This window comes from Bufo bufo, chromosome 1 (assembly GCF_905171765.1).
Source record: "Bufo bufo chromosome 1, aBufBuf1.1, whole genome shotgun sequence".
NCBI classification, from domain to species: domain Eukaryota; kingdom Metazoa; phylum Chordata; class Amphibia; order Anura; family Bufonidae; genus Bufo; species Bufo bufo.
In genome coordinates this window covers 441,490,037-441,512,289 of record NC_053389.1, presented here as the reverse complement: position 1 = coordinate 441,512,289, position 22,253 = coordinate 441,490,037, and the positions used below count along the sequence as shown (strand labels likewise).

Sequence of the window (22,253 nt, the reverse complement as noted above, 5' to 3'; positions counted from 1 at the left end):
CGGGGCATCGGACCCCCGCCGATCACTTAGTAATGAACTATCCTGAGGAGAGGCCATTAATCTAAAAATCCTGGACCATCCTTTGATTCAGTCCAACCTGCGATGGTAGGAACTGAAGTGACACATGTATACACAGCCGCTGGCAGCAAGACCGATACAATCCTTACCTTCTTATTGACTTCAGCCACGGCCAACTGCAACATAAGCAGCATGTCATCAGCGCCGCATACAGTGGTCCTCTCACAGTCACACACAAGAGACCACTGCCGCCTGAAGCATCTGACCAACTCCAGCACGTTCTCCTGAAGAGCCGCCATTCTAACCTAGAAGAGAACGGAGATCATGATCGCTGATGAATTGGTTAGGTGCTGTAATGGACAAAACAAAGTGAGATATTAGGACACTTTGGCGCTTGCTGTGCTGAAGGAGGAGGCATCTTGTTTATGATGAGGTGCGGGTCTTGTCTCCTGCCTCTTTTTTAACGCCAACGGGGCAATGAGGAATTGCATGTTTGGTCTTGCTGAGGGTGCAAAACTTCTCAATAGGGAGTGGAGAAGAAGCTACTACAAAAACCTCTGGCACCAGGATAGGATTGTTCTGAGAACAATGACCAGGATAGGTCATCAGTATCTGATCGGAGGAGGTCTGACACCCGGGACCCCCAGTGATCAGTTGTTTGACAAGGCCCCAGAGCTCGCAGTAACACCGCAGTCTTCTCCGCTCACCAAGCACAGCACCATACCTTGTGGAGAAGCTGTGTTTGGCATCACTCTCAGCCCCATTCACTTCTATGGGGCCCAGGTTGCTCCTAGACCACGAAAGAAGAAAGCTGTGAGGAGGCCACGGTGCTATTGACAGCGACGGTGCCTTCTCAAACAGCTGATCGGTGGGGGTCCCTTGTGTCAGATCCCGACTGATCAGATACTGATGACCTATTTTGAAGATCTCAGAAAACCCCTTTAACACTTGACGGGTGTGTGCCGTTTGTGTCCTCCACAGGCAGCACATGTACCCGTCAATTCAGAAATCAGTGATTTTCCACTGACCGTGGGTGAAGGGAGAAACAATAGAGACGTGCACTATTTAGGTCTGTGATGCGGACCAAACACACCCATTCAAGTCTATGGGTTTGTGAAAAAACAACCAACAGAATGCGTCAGCCGTCAGTGGTTTTCACGGACCACCGCTAGGAGATGCTCTGGAACAAATATTCAGCCTAGCAGTGTACATGGAATATGGAGGGCACACGGGGGGCAAAAAACAGACCCTTTACAGATGAAACGCTGACAAGACGTCACAGACATGCGAATGAGGTCCTAGGGCTCAGCACAGGACCGCTGTTTCAGCCCGCATCCAATCAGCATTTTTTGCAAATCCATTCACTTCAATAGGTCCGCAAAAGCTGCAGACAGCGCACCGTGTCCGCCAATGCATCCGCAAAAAGACCAAACACGTCCTATTCTCGTCCACTGTACGGAAAGGGATAGGGCAGGTCTATAAAGGGCAGGACGTTCCGTAAAATCCAGATCTGGAATTTGTGGACCGCAAAACATCCAACAGTGGTGTGAATGAGCCCTCAGTCTCTACTCCTGCCACTTTATCGCCTTTTACAGAGTGTCACATTGTGGAAGATGGCATGAGGTGCCAAGTCACCACACATAAATACTGTTAGTGTCACCTCCTGCTGAGGAAAGGTTCTAGCGCTGCCCGTATACCTGTGTACTGAAGGACACTGACGAGACCTCGGTTCACTCAGCCGCCAGCACCAGTAGTGAATGTCACAGCAACGGCCACTGACTCGTCTCCTCATTCAAAACACAGATTTAAATGCTTACTGCGTCACCACAGCTCTAGCCAATCACAGGACGCGACCCAGAGCCCCGGAAGTAGAACGTTCTAGTGACGTCACGTTCCACAACTACAAACCTGCTGGCGGGAGCGGGGAGCACGGTGTGTATGACAGCAGCGGACGGTGTGGGCCGGGTGGCGGGGCATTGCTGGGTTTAAACGTCCTCGCCTAGAGGCTGTGTTCTCCGCTTCTACTGTGTGTTCGAGCTATTGTTCTCTGTTATCAGCCACTGCTAGAGGCGGACTGTTCATTCTGTGCCTAAAAGGAAGTAGGGCTGCAGCTATGGACTATTTTTGTATTTGAGTATTCTAACAATTAATTGAGTACTCTAATAACAGAAAACTAATTAAAATAATGTTTTTCCCCTTTAAAACCTCACCCCGGGTGCCATCAGCTGCTCCCCCCCCAGTGCCATCAGTTCCCCCCCACCAGTGCCATCAGTCCCCCCCCCCCTTCCCAGATCCTCATCCAGAAGACACTGATGTTAGATGAGATGGCCTGCCTTGCAGTCTCCATTCTAGTTCATCCCGAAGGTGTTGGATGGGGTTGGGGGCTCTATGATCAGGTTCTTCTACACCAGCAATATCTAAATGGTGGGAAAAACACTTAAAGGGGTTGTGTCACTTCCGCACATGGCGTTTATCATGTAGAGAAAGTTGATACAAGGCACTTAGGGTACTTTCACACTAGCGGTTTTCTTTTCCGGTGTTGCGTTAAATTATGGTACCTGTTAAAATCTGGTACCCTCGTCACTTCCGCTATGATGTACCGCTTGAAAAGGAGGTGTGATCGTTGAAGTCGGCACCAGATTGGCTGAAAAGAAGGCGTGTTGGCGCCTGCGCACAACCAACCTGGGTACCATCATTTTACTTTCAGCGCCTGTAAATGCGCAGAGGGAGGCACGCAGGGACCGTAATTTTACATTTAGCGCCTATGAACGCGCAGAGGGAGGCACGCAGGGAGGAGAGGAACAACCAACCTGGGTACCGTAATTTTACTTTTAGCACCTGTGAATGCGCGCGGAGGGAGGGTGGGTGGGTACTGTCGTTTTACGGGCCACTGTGCATGCGCAAACCAGATTGCCTTTGTAAACGCTTAGATCCAGCGCCTGTGAACGCGCAAAGGGGGGGAGGTACCGTCGATTTAAGGGCGTTCACAGGCGCTGGATGTAAGCGTTCAAAATGCAATCTGGTTCAGCAATGCGCAGTGGCCCGAAAATCGCCGGTACCCTCCCTCCGCGCACGTTAACAGGCACTGAAAGTAAAATTATGGTACCCAGGTTGGTTGTTCCTCCCCTCCCTCCCTCTGCGCGTTCACAGGCGCTGAAAGTAAAATTATGCTACCCAGGTTGGTTGTGCGCAGGCGCCAACACGCCTTCTTTTCAGCCCATCTGGTGCCGACTTCAACGATCACACCAACTTTTCAAGCGGTACATCATAGCGGAAGTGATGAGGGTACCAGATTTTAACAGGTACCATAATTTTACAGAACACCGGCATAGAGTTCCGTCCTAGGGGGCTCTATACCGGAAAATAACTGATCAGTTTTATCCCCATGCATTCTGAATGGAGAGCAATCAGGATGTCTTCAGTTCAGTCTTTTTGACTGTTCAGGACAGAGATAATACCGCAGCATGCTACGGTTTTATCTCCGGCCAAAAAAACAGAACACTTGCCTGATTTTTTTCCTTAGGAATGTATTAGTGCCGGATCCGTCCTTCCGGTCTGTGTAAGCACAGACTAAAAAAAATAAATGCCGGTATAACGTTATACTTCCCTACTTCGTGAGATTCCCCTACCCTCGTCACTTCCGGTCGCACTGGACATGACGTGAGGAGGTGTGGCGCACAACGACGGGTTAGGGAAATTTCACAGCAGAGTGTGCATGCGCCGGGAGCCTCACTGGCGGTTAGGGCAGGGAAAAATTATGGGCTAGTGCGCAGGCGCGGTGATCGGATGGATGTTTCAGCTGGACACCGGCCATGCGCTGGGAGCCTCACCAGCGGTTTAGGTAGGGAAAAAGCACTGGCCCGTACGTATTTTTCCCTTCCCTAACCGCTGGTGAGGCTCCCGGCGCATGCGCAGTGTCGGCCGGTGTCCAGCTGAGAACATCCATGCGATCACCGCGCCTGGTCACTGGCCCACTCTGCTGTGAAATTTCCCTAACCCGTCGTTGTGCACCTGCACGGCACACCTCCTCACGTCATGTCCGGTGCGACCGGAAGTGACGAGGGTAGGGAAATCTCACGAAGTAGGGAAGTATAACGTTACACTGGATCTGTTTTTCCAGATGACACTGGAGAGACGGATCCGGCATTTCAATGCATTTGTCAAACGGATCAGGATCTTGATCAGTCTTACAAATGCCATCAGTTGGCATACGGTTTGCCGGATCAATCTGCCGCAAGTGTGAAAGTAGCCTTACTAATGTATTGTGATTCTCCATATTGCCTCCTTTGCTGGCTGGATTTATTTTTCTCTCACCTTATACCAGGGGTCGGCAACCTTTTTCGGACGGCGTGCCAATTTAAGAAAAAAAATCAAAGTTGAAGAGCTCAGCGCGCCGGGCAATACAGGAAAGTCATATAACACAAACTGTATGTGACAAAAAAACAATCAGTTTAACTTCCCACTCAATGCGACCCTTGTTCCTGACTTTCTTTGCAAAGACGATCCAGCTTTAGTTCACATGAGGAGACTTTTTAGGTCCCTCTGCAGTCACATATAGGCTCACTATCCTCCACACCCCCTAAAGTTGTCAGCACCCCCCAGCAGTCACATATAGGCTCACTATCCTCCACACCCCCTAAAGTTGTCAGCACCCCCCAGCAGTCACATATAGGCTCACTATCATCCACACCCCCTAAAGTTGTCAGCACCCCCCAGCAGTCACATATAGGCTCACTATCCTCCACACCCCCTAAAGTTGTCAGCACCCCCCAGCAGTCACATATAGGCTCACTATCCTCCACACCCCCTAAAGTTGTCAGCACCCCCCAGCAGTCACATATAGGCTCACTATCCTCAACACCCCCTAAAGTTGTCAGCACCCCCCAGCAGTCACATATAGGCTCACTATCCTCCACACCCCCTAAAGTTGTCAGCACCCCCCCAGCAGTCACATATAGGCTCACTATCCTCCACACACCCCCTAAAGTTGTCAGCACCCCCCAGCAGTCACATATAGGCTCACTATCCTCCACACACCCCCTAAAGTTGTCAGCACCCCCCAGCAGTCACATATAGGCTCACTATCCTCAACACCCCCTAAAGTTGTCAGCACCCCCCAGCAGTCACATATAGGCTCACTATCCTCCACACCCCCTAAAGTTGTCAGCACCCCCCAGCAGTCACATATAGGCTCACTATCCTCAACACCCCCTAAAGTTGTCAGCACCCCCCAGCAGTCACATATAGGCTCACTATCCTCCACACCCCCTAAAGTTGTCAGCACCCCCCAGCAGTCACATATAGGCTCACTATCCTCCACACCCCCTAAAGTTGTCAGCACCCCCCAGCAGTCACATATAGGCTCACTATCCTCCACACCCCCTAAAGTTGTCAGCACCCCCCAGCAGTCACATACAGGCTCACTATCCTCCACACCCCCTAAAGTTGTCAGCACCCCCACAGCAGTCACATACAGGCTCACTATCCTCCACACCCCCGGCAATCATATACAGGCTCACTATCTTCCAACACCTTCAAAGTTGTCAGAAGTTCGCTCCACGTTGTCCATCCATTTTCCCCAGCAGTTACATGCAGGCATTCTCCCACCCACCCACCCAAAGTTGTCAGGAGCTTGTCCACATTGTCGCCCCCATAGCCCCCAGCAGTCACATGCAGGCTCACCATCCGAAACCCATCACCAGTTTAGTCACAAAGCTTCCCCCATTCCCCAAGCTCACTATCAACCTTCCATCTGACTGCCCCAGCACATCATCCCCTGCTGTCCCCTATGCCACTACTACTCCTTACCCTCTGCCGTTACCTGTGCCACTACCACTCCCATCTCCTTAACTGTCACTTGTGTCACTATTACTCCCTTCCCTGTCACCTGTATCATTAATCCCATCTGTATGCTGCCAGCAGAACAGCAGTCGAGGAACACTAGCGGTACAGCAGCCGGCCAGCCCATGAGGTAGTGGAGTCTGAAAATGGCTGGCACGGCGGGAACCGTGAGGGGCGGGCCTTGGTGATGGGTTCTGTGTAGCGCATCAGTCAGCCAACGTGAGGCAGTGGAGTCTCGTAGCTTGTTGGCACTGCGGAAAGCATGTGGGGCAGGCATAGCAGACCCTGTGTAGCGAGTCTGAATTTTTTAAAATTAAAGATGCAGTGCGTTGCGATGCAGTGTGACTGCGTGCCAGTCAAATATGGCCTGCTTGACATCTATGGCACACGCGCCGGGGGTTGCCGACCCCTGCCTTATACACTACTTGTTTCCATGGTAACAACCACCCTGCAATCCATCAGTGGTGGTCGTGCTTGTACCCTATAGAAAAAAACGCCAGCCCCTCTGGTGGCTGAGACAATGGGAGTGCACATAGGTAGTGTTGAGCGAACTTCTGTTTTAAGTTCGGCGTCTAAAGTTCGGCTTCCGGGTAGCGGAGAATCCCGATATGGATTCCCAATTCCGTTGTGGTCCGTGGTAGCGGAATCAATAATCGGCCATTATTGATTCCGCTACCACGGACCACAACGGAATTCGGAATCCATATCGGTATTCTCCGCTAACCGGAAGCCGAACATTCTACACATAGGCTAATGCTTTTTACTACAGTGTGTAATCATGGCCACCACTACTGGCTTGCAGGATGGTCGTAACCAAGTGCCTTGTACTAACTTTCTCTACATGACAAATGCCATTTTGCTGAAGTGAGACAACGTCTTTAAGGGTATGTTCACACTTTGTTTCTTTATTTTTTTTTTTGGCATAAGTTTCAGCATGGACTAAGTGCTGAAAACTGCCCCAAATCTGCACTGAAACCCGCCTTCCAGTGTTCAAAATGGGAGACTGCACCGCAGTTCAGGCAGCCGGGGATATTTCCCATGCCGTTTTTCAGACGTGCGCATTCTTGGGGCGATTACTGTATGGACGCCTCGGGAGCCTGCTTGTGGTTTGGCTCCATTCAATGGAGGTAAATTGTGAGCGGCAACACGCCGCTCAAAATAAAAACCCACAGGAAAAACTGCAGCCGTTTCTGCATTTGGAAATCAGGTAGATCTTGACGTGGTCACAATCCCTCATATAAACCTACCCTTAGTCTCTACACACAAACTTAGGCCCCCTGCACACGAACGTGTGCTTCCCGTTGCCGTATTGCGGACCGCATTTGCAGATCTGCAATACACGGGTGCCGTTCCGTGGGCATTCCGCTTCACGGATGCGGACCCATTCACTTGAATGAGTCCGCAAATCCGGAGATGCAGAACGGAAGCACGGAACGGAACCCTACGGAAGCACTACGGAGTGCTTCCGTGGGGTTTCATCCCGTACTTCCGTTCCGCAAAAAGATAGAACATGTCCTATCTTTTTGCGGAGCGGCCGGATCGCGGACCCATTAAAATGAATGGGTCCGCGATCCGCTGCGGCTGCCCCACTGACTGTGTTCGTGCATTGCGGCCCACAGCACGACCACGGGGTGCACACGTTCGTGTGCAGGGGGCCTTACACTGGTGTTTTCTTCCCACTAAAAAGTGATTTTCCCCCTGAATGTGTGAATCCCATTTTTTTGTCATGTGCAGCTAAAAACATATGTGTGATCCCATCCTCATGGCCATATAACAGCTTTTCACCATGCAGTCGTGCTGGCTGCAGTGTTCAGAAAGGTTAAATAGGTTGTGCAGGGGTTTGATAATTATGATCTGTCCTCATAGGATATGTCATCGGTATCTTATTTGCGGGGGTCCAACACCCAGCACCCCCGCCGATTAGCTATTTGAAGAGGAGGTGGCACTAGGGCAGAAGGGATTAATATTTTACAGTCAGTTCCTGTCTTTTGACCATTGAAAGAAACGCCAGTGGCACCTTCCACCAATGACATCATCAAAGTTCCTTATCAGAGCTTTTGTCTATTTCCCTGCTCCCTGGGGAGGGAAGTGTTTCTCGCTGTCCTCTCCATAAGGGCTCATTCAGACGGCCGTATGCTGTCCGCAAAAATACTGAATGCTATCCGTTTTTTTGCGGATCCGCAAAAAAAATGAAACATGTCCTATACTTGTCCGTGAAAATCAGGACATGGCCCCATTGAAGTCTATGGGTCCGCAAAAATACTGAATGCTATCCGTTTTTTTGCAGATCCGTTTTTTTGCGGATCCGCAAAAAAACGGATAGTATTCAGTATTTTTGCGGACAGCATACGGCCGTCTGAATGAGCCCTAAGCTGAATGAAAAAAAATTCTGACCTGTTAGAAAGATACATAATGTAAACTGTATTAGGCTACTTTCACACCTGCGTTAGGAGCGGATCCGTCTGGTATCTGCACAGACGGATCCGCACCTATAATGCAAACGCTTGTGTCCGTTCAGAACGGATCCGTTTACATTATGAAGAACAAAGTCAAAACGGATCCGTCCTGACTTACATTGAAAGTCAATAGGGGATGGATCCGTTTTCAATTGCACCATATTATGTCAGTGAAAACGGATCCGCTCCTATTGACTTAGGCTACTTTCACACTAGCGTTGTTTTAATCCGGCATTCAATTCCGACACCGGAACTGCCCGCCGGATCCAGAAAAACATGTGAAAACGGATTACATTTGAATCCTGATCAGGATTTTGATCACAATGAAAAAATGCATTGGAGAAAAACGGATCCGCCATTTATGGACTTTAACTTTTTTTTCACATTTTTCGGGTTTACCATGCAAAAGCCGGATCCGGTTTGACTAAACACAGCGCCAGATCCGGCGTTAATGCAAGTCAATGGGAAAAAGACCGGAACCGGCGTTCAGTCAAAGTGTTCAGGATTTTTGGCCGGAGGTAAAAATACAACATGCTACGTTTTTCTGAAAAGCCTGTTCAGTCAAAAAGACTGAACTGAAGACATCCTGATGCATCCTGAAGGACGGACTCTCCATTCAGAATGCATGGGGATAAAACTGATCAGTTCTTTTCAGGATTTGAGCCCCGAGGACGGAACTCAGCGCCGGAAAAGAAAAACGCTAGTGTGAAAGTACCCTTACATTGTAAGCCAGGACGGATCCGTTTGGCTCCGCGTCGCCAGCCTTTTGATGTCCGCATCCAAAGCGGAATGGAGGCGGAACGGAGCCAAACTGATGCATTCTGAACGGATCCTTATCCATTCAGAATGCATTTGGGCTGAACTGATCAGTTTTGAACCGTTTGTGAGATCCCTGAAACGGATCTCACAAACGGAATTCAAAACGCCAGTGTGAAAGTAGCCTTAAAGTTAATCTTCTTACCGGTGACCATATTTGTGAGTTATAACCTCCCTTCTGATCCTCAGTTGTGTCATGTGACCAGCACTCTGATTTCCAACTGACACAGGACAGGGAGTCAGTTCTCTATTCATTCCTATGAGACTGACATTGAGGTTCCCACAGGAATACATAGAGAAACTGGCTTTCTGTCCACATATAGGATGCTGTGTTATTTGGAAAGTCTGATTGCTGGTCACATGACACAGCTGAGGATTAGAAGGGAGGGGATGACTCACAAACTAGGGCTGAAACGATTACTCGATTGAATTGAGTAATTCGACACAATTTTTTTGCATCAAGGATTCGTTTGTGTCATGGGACCATGGAGCGGGAGTGAAGCGCTTGCTATTACTCACCGTTCCGTGGTCACCCACCGTCCTGCACCACGCTGCACTTTCCTCCTGACACATCGTCAGGACATAGTGCACGCTTACATGCACTAAGATCTGACGTTGTGTGACTTAAGGGGGACAGTGCAGAGTGGAGAAGAAGATGGACGAGCTGTGGTGTGGCGCCCCTACAGGAGAGGTAAGTATTTTATTTCACTGGCGCTGGGGACATGGCTAGGAGGGAGAGATGGTGGCACTGGGGGGGCAAGCTGATGACACTTGGGGGGGAGCCTGATGGCACTGAGGGGGGCAGCTGGTGGCACTGAGGGGAAGCTGGTGGCACTAGGGCGGCTGATAAGTTTTTATAAAGAAAAACGTTCTTTTAATTAGTTTTCTGTTATTAGAGTACTCGATTAATCGTTGGATTAATTGATAGAATACTTGATTACAAATAGCTGCGGCCCTATCACAAACACAGTCACTGGTAAGAAGATTACCCTCACTGCAGATTACATCACGTACCTTTCTAACGGTCAGAGAATAAAAATGTTTGCGAGAGTGTCATTAAAAGTACAACTTGTCCGGCACAAAAAAAAGCCTACCGGTATGCGTACAAGAAAAATTAAATGGGTATGGCTCGTGAAAGGCGGGGAGGAAAAATGAAGGCTGCGTCCTTGAGATGGGTGTACCACCTTTTAGATATTGATGACATAATATCCACATAAGTCATCAATATCAGATCAATGTGGCTACAACACCCAGCAAGCCCACCAGGCTGTTTTTACAGGAAAGATAAGGGTTTCTGCATGCAGTTTTGGAAGTCAAAATTAGAAATGAATCAAAAAAGGAGAGAAAGTATTTTTCTTTTATTCACTTCAGGTTTCTTGATGCAGTTTTGAAGCCGAAACCAGAACATGTGGTTGTGCCCTTAGGACCTGTTCACATGACAGATTGTGACACTGTCAAAGTCTGCCACATACTCTGCGACAAAAAAACCTTGTTGGCTGGTTGTTCACTTTGAATGCTGCAGACCCACTATCACCTTAGGTCTATTGAATGGAGCTTAACTACTAAGGAAATCCCCCACGGCTTCAAGAAGGGAGAACTGGCCACCGCTGTGTGTGCATGCTAAAATCCCAAAGGCTAATTGGGAGCAGAAGGCTTGGTCCATTATGTAGGGACCGTATTGCTTTTTCAGTGTTTTGCAGGGCGTTTTTCACAAATCCGTTGTTTCTTTTTTCTTTGTTTCTGTTCCGTTTTTCCGTTCCGTTTTTCCATATGGCGTACACAGTAATGACATAGAAAAAATTGGGCTGTGCATTAAATTTTAAATAGATGGTTCCGCAAAAACGGAATGGATACGGAAGACATACAGATGCATTTCCGTATGTGTTAGTTTTTTTTGCGGACCCTTTGACTTGAATGGAGCCACGGAATGTGATTTGCGGGCAATAATAGGACATGTTCTATCTTTTAACGGAACGGAAATATGGAAACCGAATGCATACGGAGTACATTCAGTTTTTTTTGCGGAACCATTGAAATGAATGGTTCCGTATACGGAACACAAAAAACGGCCCGTAAACGGAAAAAAAAAACTGTCGTGTGAAAGAGGCCTAGAGTGAATAGAAGCTGAGCTGCAGTACCTCCCAGCACGGCCACTACACATGGAGCTACACATGGACCCCCACCGATTTGAGATTGATAACCTATCTGGAAGACAGGTGTCATCAATATCTAAAAAGTAGTAAAACCCCTTAAAGTGGTTATCTCACTTCTTTTCTTCAGCGCGGCAGGCCCGGACTTCTGGTGTTCTAGGGGGGCGGTGCCTGTGAACAGGACTAGCACCACAGGCCAGCAGCGCTGAGAAGCTGGAATTCCCTATGTGCCTGTGCGTGCACGCTCCCGCACTGTGAGAGATACATAGCATATACGGGGCCAGGAGCTAATGCGCAGACATGGCAGACTATGTGCGCTCGCTCCCGCGATCTCTTCAGAGCGCAACCGCTGGTGTATTCCAGTGGTGGCCGTAACTCCTAGAGACGAGCAGTGTATATAAAGACAAGGAAAATTATGAGAAGAAAGATCAGGCAGCATTATTTTTAACATAAAGCATATTAGTAAGTTACTTGTATTAGGGTGGTACACATCATAAATGTCACTTCATGTGATGAGACAACCCCTTTAAAGGATTAAAACCATTTAAAATGACACATAGCCATGCCCACCCAGCCAGTCGCTGGTTGTGGTAGGTGACTGCTGCAGTTATTTCCTGTGCATCGAGACCAGCGGAAACCCGTTGTGCATTGACACGGGAGCAGCGTGGGATCAATGAGGTGACTGCTGCTTCTTTCTTTCTTTCTTCTTTTTTTTTAACCTACTCCTTTACCAATAATTTCTCCCAGCTGTGCACCCCCTTTATTATTATGTTTAATTATAATATATAATTATCCTTCTCTGATATTTCAGTCTGGAAGTAATGCAGCAGAGAATGAAACAAGACTCAACTAGGAAAGCTACATATACAGTGGACTGTGAAGACTTTGTACATGTAGTGGAATTTAATCCTTTTGATTCTGGGGGTGTCGAATCCTTAATAGCCTATGGTGGCAACAATTATGTAGTTATCGCATCTTGCCGATTTCAGGTAGGTTTCAATATGGCTTTATTTATGAAAATCAATGCTATAGTTTATTATTTTTTTATTAATACAAATAATTTGTGTGTGTATATATATATATATATATATGTGTGTACGTGTATATGTATGTGTGTGTGTGTGTGTATATATATATATATATATATATATATATATATATATAATGGGGATTCGCTCTGGTACACAGGACAAGCAGGTGCAGTATAGAGGCAAAGACACGTTAGTAACTCAAAAACTGCAGTGTTTATTCACACTAGTTGCTGGTTCACAGTATGACAGTCCATTTTCAGTATTGGTGTTAGTTCACACCCAAAACAGTTCATACAGAAAAACATTCACCTTTGATCCTGGGTGTTTAATCCACACCCGGCTAAAATGCTCAGCCTCAGAAAGTCCACCTGCAGGCTTTAGGCGGCCTGCTCGCCCGACCCACTGTCTTCAGCTTTCAGCCCACACACAGGCCTCAGATCTCAGCAGAGTTTCACACAGCTCCAGTGTCAGAGAGGAGTAAGCCACCCACCCGACAATGCTGGCTGTTTTTTATAGGCCTGTCAAAACCCGTCCTGGACCGTGTGGAGTAGTCACCCACCCAGCACTTTGACTACTCCCAGTAAGAGCCGTCCCGGATCAGCTATTTACAGCCATACTAGATAGCAAGGTGTCACATAGCAACTGCTGCTGAAACATGAAACTGGCTCTTACTCCAACGAGGCCAGGAACCTCGTTGACACATACCTATCATCCAAGATGATGCCTTGTACCTTCTTACAATATATATATATAAAATATTTACATAGCACCAACATATTCTGCAGCGCTTTACAATTCAGGGGTTCATGTACAAAAAGTCGTAAATAACATAGCAACAAGTCAATAATTAAAACAAAAGGAATGAGGGCCCTGTTCGCAAGAGCTTACAGTCTATTGTACAATCTGCTATCTATCTATCTATCTATCTATCTCATGTCTATCTATCTATTTCATATCTATCTTTCTTATCTATCTACATATACATAAAAAAAAATGCATGGCAGCATTGTCAGTAATAGAGTGGGTGCAAATCCTCTCAGGCTGTCGACTCTAAGTCCAATAATCAAATAAAAGCAGAAGAGGCAGCTCCAAATCAGATGAGGGGCGGTGATTTGGAGTGCTGCCTCTTCTTCTGTTTATTTCTCTACAGGGGCAGATTTACATGTATGCATGACTTGGCTGAGCATGCATGTCTTTTCTGTGAGAAAGGGGGAGCAAGCCACTGTCAGACCTCTTTAGCAGCAGTTTGTCTCTGGAAGGCTTCTGGCGCCTACTGTGGGGGATCCCCTCGATGCTGCTATGTGCAGGCGCCACTTATAAAGATCAGAAGCAAAGCACATGGCCAACGTAGGATATGGAGATGCATCGCCTAACGTCAGGGGAGGAAGCACTGGGAGACTATAGGGAGGAGGAGACATTGGGGCAGGTGGGCAGTTTTGTGCACTCTGAGCAGGAATGCCCATCTACCTGGGAGCCGTTTTCCAAAGTAACAAAAATGCTTTTTCTGGAGATTGCATTAACGCACAGATTACACACAGGTATGTTAGCAATGCTTATCCAAGAGTCTGATGACCATTACTGTAAGTTATATTAGTAAAAAATAGATGACACACTTACTTTAACCATCTTATTTTGCTTAAGGGCTGTTTCACACGAGCGAGTCCATTGCAGGAATCACGCTCCGTGTGTGAGTGTGATCCTCCTCTGTGGACTTGCAGGAGCGCACGGCATTATCATGATTTATAATGCTACTAGACATTAAAGGGAGTCTGTCACCACATTTGGGCATATTAGACTGATCAAATAGCGTTATATGTGCCACCCAGAACTTAAAAACGGTACCTTTGTTGTATGTAACAGAGTTTTCTTTTAGCCGAAAATGAACTTTTAAGATTATGTAAATGAGCCCTCTCAAGTGCCCAGGGCGGCGTCTCAATCCTCCGAGCCCCAGGCAGCACCTCTTCAACGGCTCATAACCCCGCCCTCCGTGTGCCTCTGCCCGCCCGTTTACTCCCCTCCTCTGTCCTTTTCCACTGCAGCTGCGCGGTCAAATTAGTAGCGGGCGCATGCGCAGTAGGTATTGCGATGCCCTGCCAGGAGCGGGCATCGCATTGCGCATGCGCCCGCTACGAATTTGACCGCGCAGCTGCAGTGGAAAAGTCACTTGAGAGGGCTCATTTACATAATCTTAAAAGTTCATTTTCGGCTAAAAGAAAACTCTGTTACATACAACAAAGGTACTGTTTTTAAGTTCTGGGTGGCACATATAACGCTATTTGATCAGTCTAATAAGCCCAAATGTGGTGACAGACTCCCTTTAAAGGGGTATTCTCATCTTCCCTTTTCATACTTACCTTCCTTGAGCGCGACGTTCACTTCCTGGATTCTTCTCTCGGCCGGGCCGCGCAATGTCCTGAACGCTCACGCCGCCGTGCACGCGCCATGGTGACTTATTCCTGGCCTGTATAGTACAGAGCCGGCGTGCGAGTTCGCGGCTCTGTACTATACTGGCCAGGAAGAAGTCATCATGGCGCATGCGCGGCGGCGTGCGCGTTCAGGATATTGCCCGGCCGGGAGAGAATCTTCAGTCTTCTGCGCAAGCGCGGCCCGGCGGGATTCGACAGGAGAGGTGGCCGTAACCAGGGGAGACCAAAGACAACATCAGGTAAGAGGGGACTTATTTTCAAAAAAAGGGTGGGAATTGGGTAATAACATGTATTTAAAAAAATTATCACTGTCAAATCATTAACAGATTTAAAGGGCTTCTGTCAGCCCACTAAACCGTTTTTTTTTTTTTTGCTTAATAATAACCCCTACACTGCGATTTATCCATACATAAGTAAAATAATAATTTTGGTTCAGTAGAATTTGCTAAAACCCTATTTTTATAATATGTAAATTACCTTGCTACCAGCAAGTAGGGCGGCTACTTGCTGGTAGCAGCCGCATCCTCCGATGGTAATGACGCCCCCTCTGCTTGTTGATTGACAGGGCCAGCGGACGGGATCTTTCTCCGCTGGCCCTGCCTGTTTTCATTCAATATCTGGCGCCTGCGCCGCGGCCGTACCTATCTTCAATCGGCGCAGGCGCACTGAGAGGCGGCCACTCACTCGGCTGCTTGATCCTCAATGCGCCTGCGCCGATGACGTCACATCTACACCCGGCGCAGGCGCATTGAGGATGAAGCGGCCGAGTGAGTGGCCGCCTCTCAGTGCGCCTGCGCCGATTGAAGATAGGTACGGCCGCGGCGCAGGCGCCAGATATTGAATGAAAACAGGCAGGGCCAGCGGAGAAAGATCCCGTCCGCTGGCCCTGTCAATCAACAAGCAGAGGGGGCGTCATTACCATCGGAGGATGCGGCTGCTACCAGCAAGTAGCCGCCCTACTGGCTGGTAGCGAGGTAATTTACATATTATAAAAATAGGGTTTTAGCAAATTCTACTGAACCAAAAGTATTATTTTACTTATGTATGGATAAATCGCAGTGTAGGGGTTATTATTAAGCAAAAAAAAAAAAAACGGTTTAGTGGGCTGACAGAAGCCCTTTAACAGTGATCATTAAGATGAGAATACCCCTTTAAGACCGTTACAATAATGGGCGCTAGAACAGTAGTGCATAAACATTAGTATGAACAGTCTATATTAAATGGCAAAGGAACTGACTGGTGGCTGGGGCGGAGACTGCTGGCTGAGGCTTGTGGCTGAGACTGCTGCCACTGACTGGTGGCTGTGGCTGAGACTGCTGGCACTGACTGGTGGGTGAGACTGGTGGCTAAGACTGCTGACTGCGGCTACGCCTGCTGGCACTGACTGGTGGCTGTGGCTGAGACTGCTGACTGAGACGGCTGACACTAACTGGTGCCTGTGGCTGGTGGCACTGGTGGCTGATACTGCTGGCACTATGACTGGTGGCTATGGCTGGTGGCAGTGACTGATGGCTGAGACTGCTGGCACTGGTGTGGGCAGCACGGTTGCAAGTGGAACATCATGTGTTAAATGGTAAGAGCGCCGTGCATGCGCAGTTCAATTATCGGCACACACGCACGGACACGCAGCTCTGATCACGCACACAGGGCTTTTATTACAAAGAATAATATTTTCTCTTACTGTAATACTGGCTTATATGTAGCTGTAATATGCGTCACTGGCACTGACTTTTGGCCGAGACTGCGGGCACTGTGACTGGTGGCTTATATGACTGCCACTGACTGGTAGTGCTGAGACCACTGGCACTGTGACTGGTAGCTGATAGGGCTAGCACTGACTGGTGGTGCTGAGACCACTGGCACTGTGACTGGTGGCTGATACAGCTGGCACTGACTGCTGTCACTGTGACTGGTGGCACTGACTGATGGTGCTGAAACGGCGGGCACTGTGACTGGTGGCTGATAGAGCTGGCTCTAACTGGTGGTGCTGAGACCACTGTCACTGACTGGTATCTAATATGGCTGACACTGACTGGTGGTGCTGAGACTGCTGTCACTGTGAGTGGTGGCTAATATAGCTGACACTGACTGGTGGTGCTGAGACTGCTGTCACTGTGACTGGTGGCACTGACTGATGGTGCTGAAACGGCGGGCACTGTGACTGGTGGCTGATAGAGCTGGCTCTAACTGGTGGTGCTGAGACCACTGTCACTGACTGGTATCTAATATGGCTGACACTGACTGGTGGTGCTGAGACTGCTGTCACTGTGACTGGTGGCAATGACTCATGGCTGGCAATGACTGCTGGCTGATACGGCTGGCACTGACTGGTGGTGCTGAGACCACTGGGACTGTGACTGGTGGCTGATACAGCTGGCACTGCCTGGTGGTGCTGAGACCACTGTCACTGTGACTGGTGGCTTATAGGACTGGCACTGACTGCTGTGACTGTGACTGGTGGCAATGACTGATGGCTGGCAATGACTGCTGGTGCTGGCTAATACTGCTGGCAGCAGCTGCAGTTTGTATCTGATAATTCTGTAATTTCTGTCACTCTGTGCATGTAATGGCGGTGCTTGTTATGCACAAAATGTCTCTACTCCAACTGACACAACACACCATAAAAGGCGGTTATTGGCCAGCGGTACAGTTGTGGGGATGGTGTGATTAGATGGCTCCGTGCTGTGGGCGGTCCGTACGGCGTGTGGGGCGCTGTGTGTTAATTGGCCGGCACAATTGTGGGCGGTCCGGGCGGCGACTGATTGGACGGCCGCGCTGCTGTGGGCTGTCCGGGCTGCATGTGTTGCGCCGTGTTTTCATTGGCCGGCGGACACAAGCCCTGAGCACTCACACAGGGCTTTTATTAGTATTGATGTGTCTCTGCATGACCTTGTTTCCACAGAATCATAGTGACATAAAGCTGTCAGTATGATTCTGTAGAAATAAGGTCAAGCAGAGACACATAGCATTATAAACCATGATAATGCTGTGCGCTCCTGCAAGTCCACAGAGGAGGATCACACTCACACACAGAGCGTGATTCCCGCAATGGACTCGCTCGTGTAAAACAGCCCTAAGTGAGCAGAAACTTCTCATCTCTTACTTTCTGCTGATCAGCAGGACTACATAGATTCGGGAGCTAACTGAGGATGTCATGTAGTGCAGTGACTGGGAAGGGTGTGCGCCATGTGTTGATAAGGAGAGCGAGTATCTGTGCTGAATGTTATATCAAGCACAGGACTTATCTGCCAGCTCATACTTTATCTGCCAGCTCAGGCTTGTGGGCAGGCTCTCTTTTAGGCCTCATGCACACGGCCGTTGTTTTGGTCTGCATCCGAGCCGCAGTTTTGGCGGCTCGGATGTAGACCCATTCACTTCAATGGGGCCGCAAAAGATGCGGACAGCACTCCGTGTGCTGTCCACATCCGTTGCTCCATTCCGTGGCCCCGCAAAAAATAAAATAACATGTCTTATTCTTGTCTGCGCTTTGCGGACAAGAATAGGCAGTTATATTAAAGGCTGTCCGTGCCGTTCTGTAAATTGCAGAACGCATATGGACGCCATGCGTGTTTTGTGGATCCGTGGTTTGCGGACCACAAAAAACAGAACGGTCGTTTGCCTGTAGCCCAAGACTGAAGAACAGACTGCTTTCTCTTCTGTCACTCATCTCTCCTGTTTTTCTAGCCTGTCAATCTGGCAGGATATACAAGTAGGTTAAGTGGAAGCCTGAACTCCGACTGCTCCAAGTACCTATTCTCGGCTGGAAAGCAGGACATGTATGCACCATTCCTCTCCATTGTGTCACTAGGACAAATACATTTCAGAAACTTCCATACATCTCAGTGACTGCCACAATGCTGACTGCCCCCTCCCCCTGAGCAGGGTTTTCCTACTTCTTTAGAATTGGAGGATTCTGGAAAAAAAACTTCTAAAGTCAAGGAATTCCTACCAATTAATGTTTCTTATAGCTACATAGTTGATGAGGTTGAAAAAAGGCATAGGTCCATTAAGTCCAAACTGTAATTTTACTGTTGAACTAGAGGACAGCAAAAAAAAAATATATACATGAGACGGATGCCCATTGCCTCATGATAAGGGTAAAAATACCTTCTTGGCTCAAAATACAACATTTCATCAACACCACATCTCCAAAAATCTAGTGTTCATAAGCCGTGTACCTCACATGGATCCAGAGATCTCCCCATTCATTGTTCTGCTAGATTTATATCAAGCTGACAGCTCAAGGGGAGTGTCTTTTCTGCTGCAGCTCGGGGGGCGTGTCCATGCTCTCCCTATCACAGCTCAGGGGGCGTGTCTAAGCTCTCCCTATCACAGCTCAGGAGGTGTGTCCATGCTCTCCCTATCACAGCTCAGGAGGCAGTTAAAGGATAAAACTGAGCATGTGCGGCCACCTCAGTAAGCAGGACAAAAAACAGCAGGTGGCGCTATACAGATATGTTTTATTGAGTAACTCAGTGGCTATGCCAAATTTTTAATTACATGCAATTACAAAAATATTCAGATATTCAGTGCTGGTTTGAAAACTGTAGAATATTTTTTGTGGGGCAACCCCTTTAACCGCCTAACGCAGGATCGCGTTCCGGAGGCGGCAGCCCTGCGCACAGTCACGCATATATGCGTCATCTCGCGAGACGCAAGATTTCCTGTGAACGCGCGCACACAGGCGCGCGCGTTTACAGGATCGGAAGGTAAGCGAGTGGATCTCCAGCCTGCCAGCGGCGATCGTTCGCTGGCAGGCTGGAGATGCGATTTTTTTAACCCCTAACAGGTATATTAGACGCTGTTTTGTTAACAGCGTCTAATATACCTGCTACCTGGTCCTCTGGTGGTCCCTTTTGTTTGGATCGACCACCAGAGGACACAGGCAGCTCAGTAATAAGTAGCACAAAATACCACTACACTACACCCCCCCCCCCCCCCCGTCACTTATTAACCCCTGATCGCCCCATATAGACTCCCCTGTCATTGATCACCCCCCTGTCATTGATCACCCCCTTGTAAGGCTCCATTCAGACGTCCGTATGTTTTTTACGGATCCACGGATACATGGATCGGATCCGCAAAACACATACGGACATCTGAATGGAGCCTTATAGGGGGGTGATCAATGACAGGGGGGTGATCACCCCATATAGACTCCCTGATCACCCCCCTGTCATTGATCACCCCCCCTGTAAGGCTCCATTCAGACGTCCGTATGTTTTTTACAGATCCACGGATACATGGATCGGATCCGCAAAACACATACAGACGTCTGAATGGAGCATTACAGGGGGGTGATCACCCCATATAGACTCCCTGATCACCCCCCTGTCATTGATCACCCCCCTGTAAGGCTCCATTCAAACGTCCGTATGTTTTTTACGGATCCACGGATACATGGATCGGATCCGCAAAACACATACGGACATCTGAATGGAGCCTTATAGGGGGGAGATCAATGACAGGGGGGTGATCACCCCATATAGACTCCCTGATCACCCCCTGTCATTGATCACCCCCCTGTAAGGCTCCATTCAAACGTCCATATGTTCTTTACGTATCCATGGATACTTAGATCGGATCCGCAAAACACATACGGACATCTGAATGGAGCCTTATAGGGGGGTGATCAATGACAGGGGGGTGATCACCCCGTATAGACTCCCTGATCACCCCCCTGTCATTGATCACCCCCCTGTAAGGCTCCATTCAGACATTTTTTTGGCCCAAGTTAGCGGAATTTTTTTTTTTTTTTCCTTACAAAGTCTCATATTCCACTAACTTGTGTCAAAAAATAAAATCTCACATGAACTCACCATACCCCGCACGGAATCCAAATGCGTAAAAATTTTTGACATTTATATTCCAGACTTCTTCTCACGCTTTAGGGCCCCTAAAATGCCAGGGCAGTATAAATACCCCACATGTGACCCCATTTCGGAAAGAAGACACCCCAAGGTATTCCGTGAGGGGCATATTGAGTCCATGAAAGATTGAAATTTTTGTCCCAAGTTAGCGGAAAGGGAGACTTTGTGAGAAAAAACCCCCAGAAAATCAATTTCCGCTAACTTGTGCCAAAAAAATTAATTTCTATGAACACGCCATGCCCCTCATTGAATACCTTGGGGTGTCTTCTTTCCAAAATGGGGTCACATGTGGGGTATTTATACTGCCCTGGCATTTTAGGGGCCCTAAAGCGTGAGAAGAAGTCTGGGATCCAAATGTCTAAAAATGCCCTCGTAAAAGGAATGTGGGTCCCTTTGCGCATCTAGGCTGCAAAAAAGTGTCACACATCTGGTATCGCCGTACTCAGGAGAAGTTGGGCAATGTGTTTTGGGGTGTCATTTTACATATACCCATGCTGGGTGAGATAAATATCTTGGTCAAATGCCAACTTTGTATAAAAAATGGGAAAAGTTGTCTTTTGCCGAAATATTTCTCTCACCCAGCATGAGTATATGTAAAAAGACACCCCAAAACACATTGCCCAACTTCTCCTGAGTACGGCGATACCACATGTGTGACACTTTTTTGCAGCCTAGGTGGGCAAAGGGGCTCACATTCCAAAGAGCACCTTTAGGATTTCACAGGTCATTTTTTACACATTTTGATTTCAAACTACTTACCACACATTAGGGCCCCTAGAATGCCAGGGCAGTATAACTACCCCACAAGTGACCCCATTTTGGAAAGAAGACCCCCCAAGGTATTCCGTGAGGGGCATGGCGAGTTCCTAGAATTTTTTATTTTTTGTCACAAGTTAGCGGAAAATGATGATTTTATTTTATTTTTTTCTTACAAAGTCTCATATTCCACTAACTTGTGACAAAAAATAAAAACTTCCATGAACTCACTATGCCCATCACGAAATACCTTGGGGTGTCTTCTTTCCAAAATGGGGTCACTTGTGGGGTAGTTATACTGCCCTGGCATTTTAGGGGCCCGAATGCGTGAGAAGTGGTTTGAAATCAAAATCTGTAAAAATGGCCGGTGAAATCCGAAAGGTGCTCTTTGGAATGTGGACCCCTTTGCCCACCTAGGCTGCAAAAAAGTGTCACACATCTGGTATTGCCGTACTCAGGAGAAGTTGGGGAATGTGTTTTGGGGTGTCTTTTTACATATACCCATGCGGGGTGAGAGAAATATCTTGGCAAAAGACAACTTTTCCCATTTTTTTTATACAAAGTTGGCATTTGACCGAGATATTTATCTCACCCAGCATGGGTATATGTAAAATGACACCCCAAAACACTAGGGTGTACACCAGACTGGACTAGATCCTAATCCTGCTAGCACGTTGATACTAATAACCCGCAGGAAAAGGAGACAACCCCTTTAATTACCTTGGTCGCCCTCCTCTGCAACCACCCTAAGGCCTCTTTCACACGGGCGTGTCCGGATTAGGTCCGGATGCGTCCCGGTGCATTGCAGCAAATCCGCGCGAGTAGGAACGCAATTGCAGTCAGTTTTGACAGTGATTGCGTTCCGATGTTCAGTTTTTATCGCGCGGGT

At 48.1% G+C, this 22,253-nt stretch overlaps 2 protein-coding genes across 2 annotated transcripts in view; one reads left to right on the top strand and one right to left on the bottom strand.

The window, feature by feature from the left end:
* LOC120979152 (PARP1 binding protein) overlaps window positions 1–1,841 on the bottom strand; it is a 38,875-nt gene extending 37,034 nt beyond the window's left edge. Inside the window, 2 exon segments of the mRNA XM_040407714.1 lie at window positions 168–323; window positions 1,716–1,841. Of these exon segments, the coding sequence (XP_040263648.1) occupies window positions 168–317 (150 nt within the window). The 5' untranslated portion in view covers window positions 318–323; window positions 1,716–1,841.
* A 39-nt stretch (window positions 1,842–1,880) lies between these two features.
* Window positions 1,881–22,253, top strand: part of NUP37 (nucleoporin 37) — a 69,513-nt gene continuing 49,140 nt past the window's right edge. Inside the window, exons 1-2 of the mRNA XM_040407725.1 lie at window positions 1,881–1,950; window positions 12,093–12,270. Coding sequence (XP_040263659.1) covers window positions 12,103–12,270 — 168 coding nt within the window. The 5' untranslated portion in view covers window positions 1,881–1,950; window positions 12,093–12,102. The remainder of the gene's footprint in view (window positions 1,951–12,092; window positions 12,271–22,253) is intronic.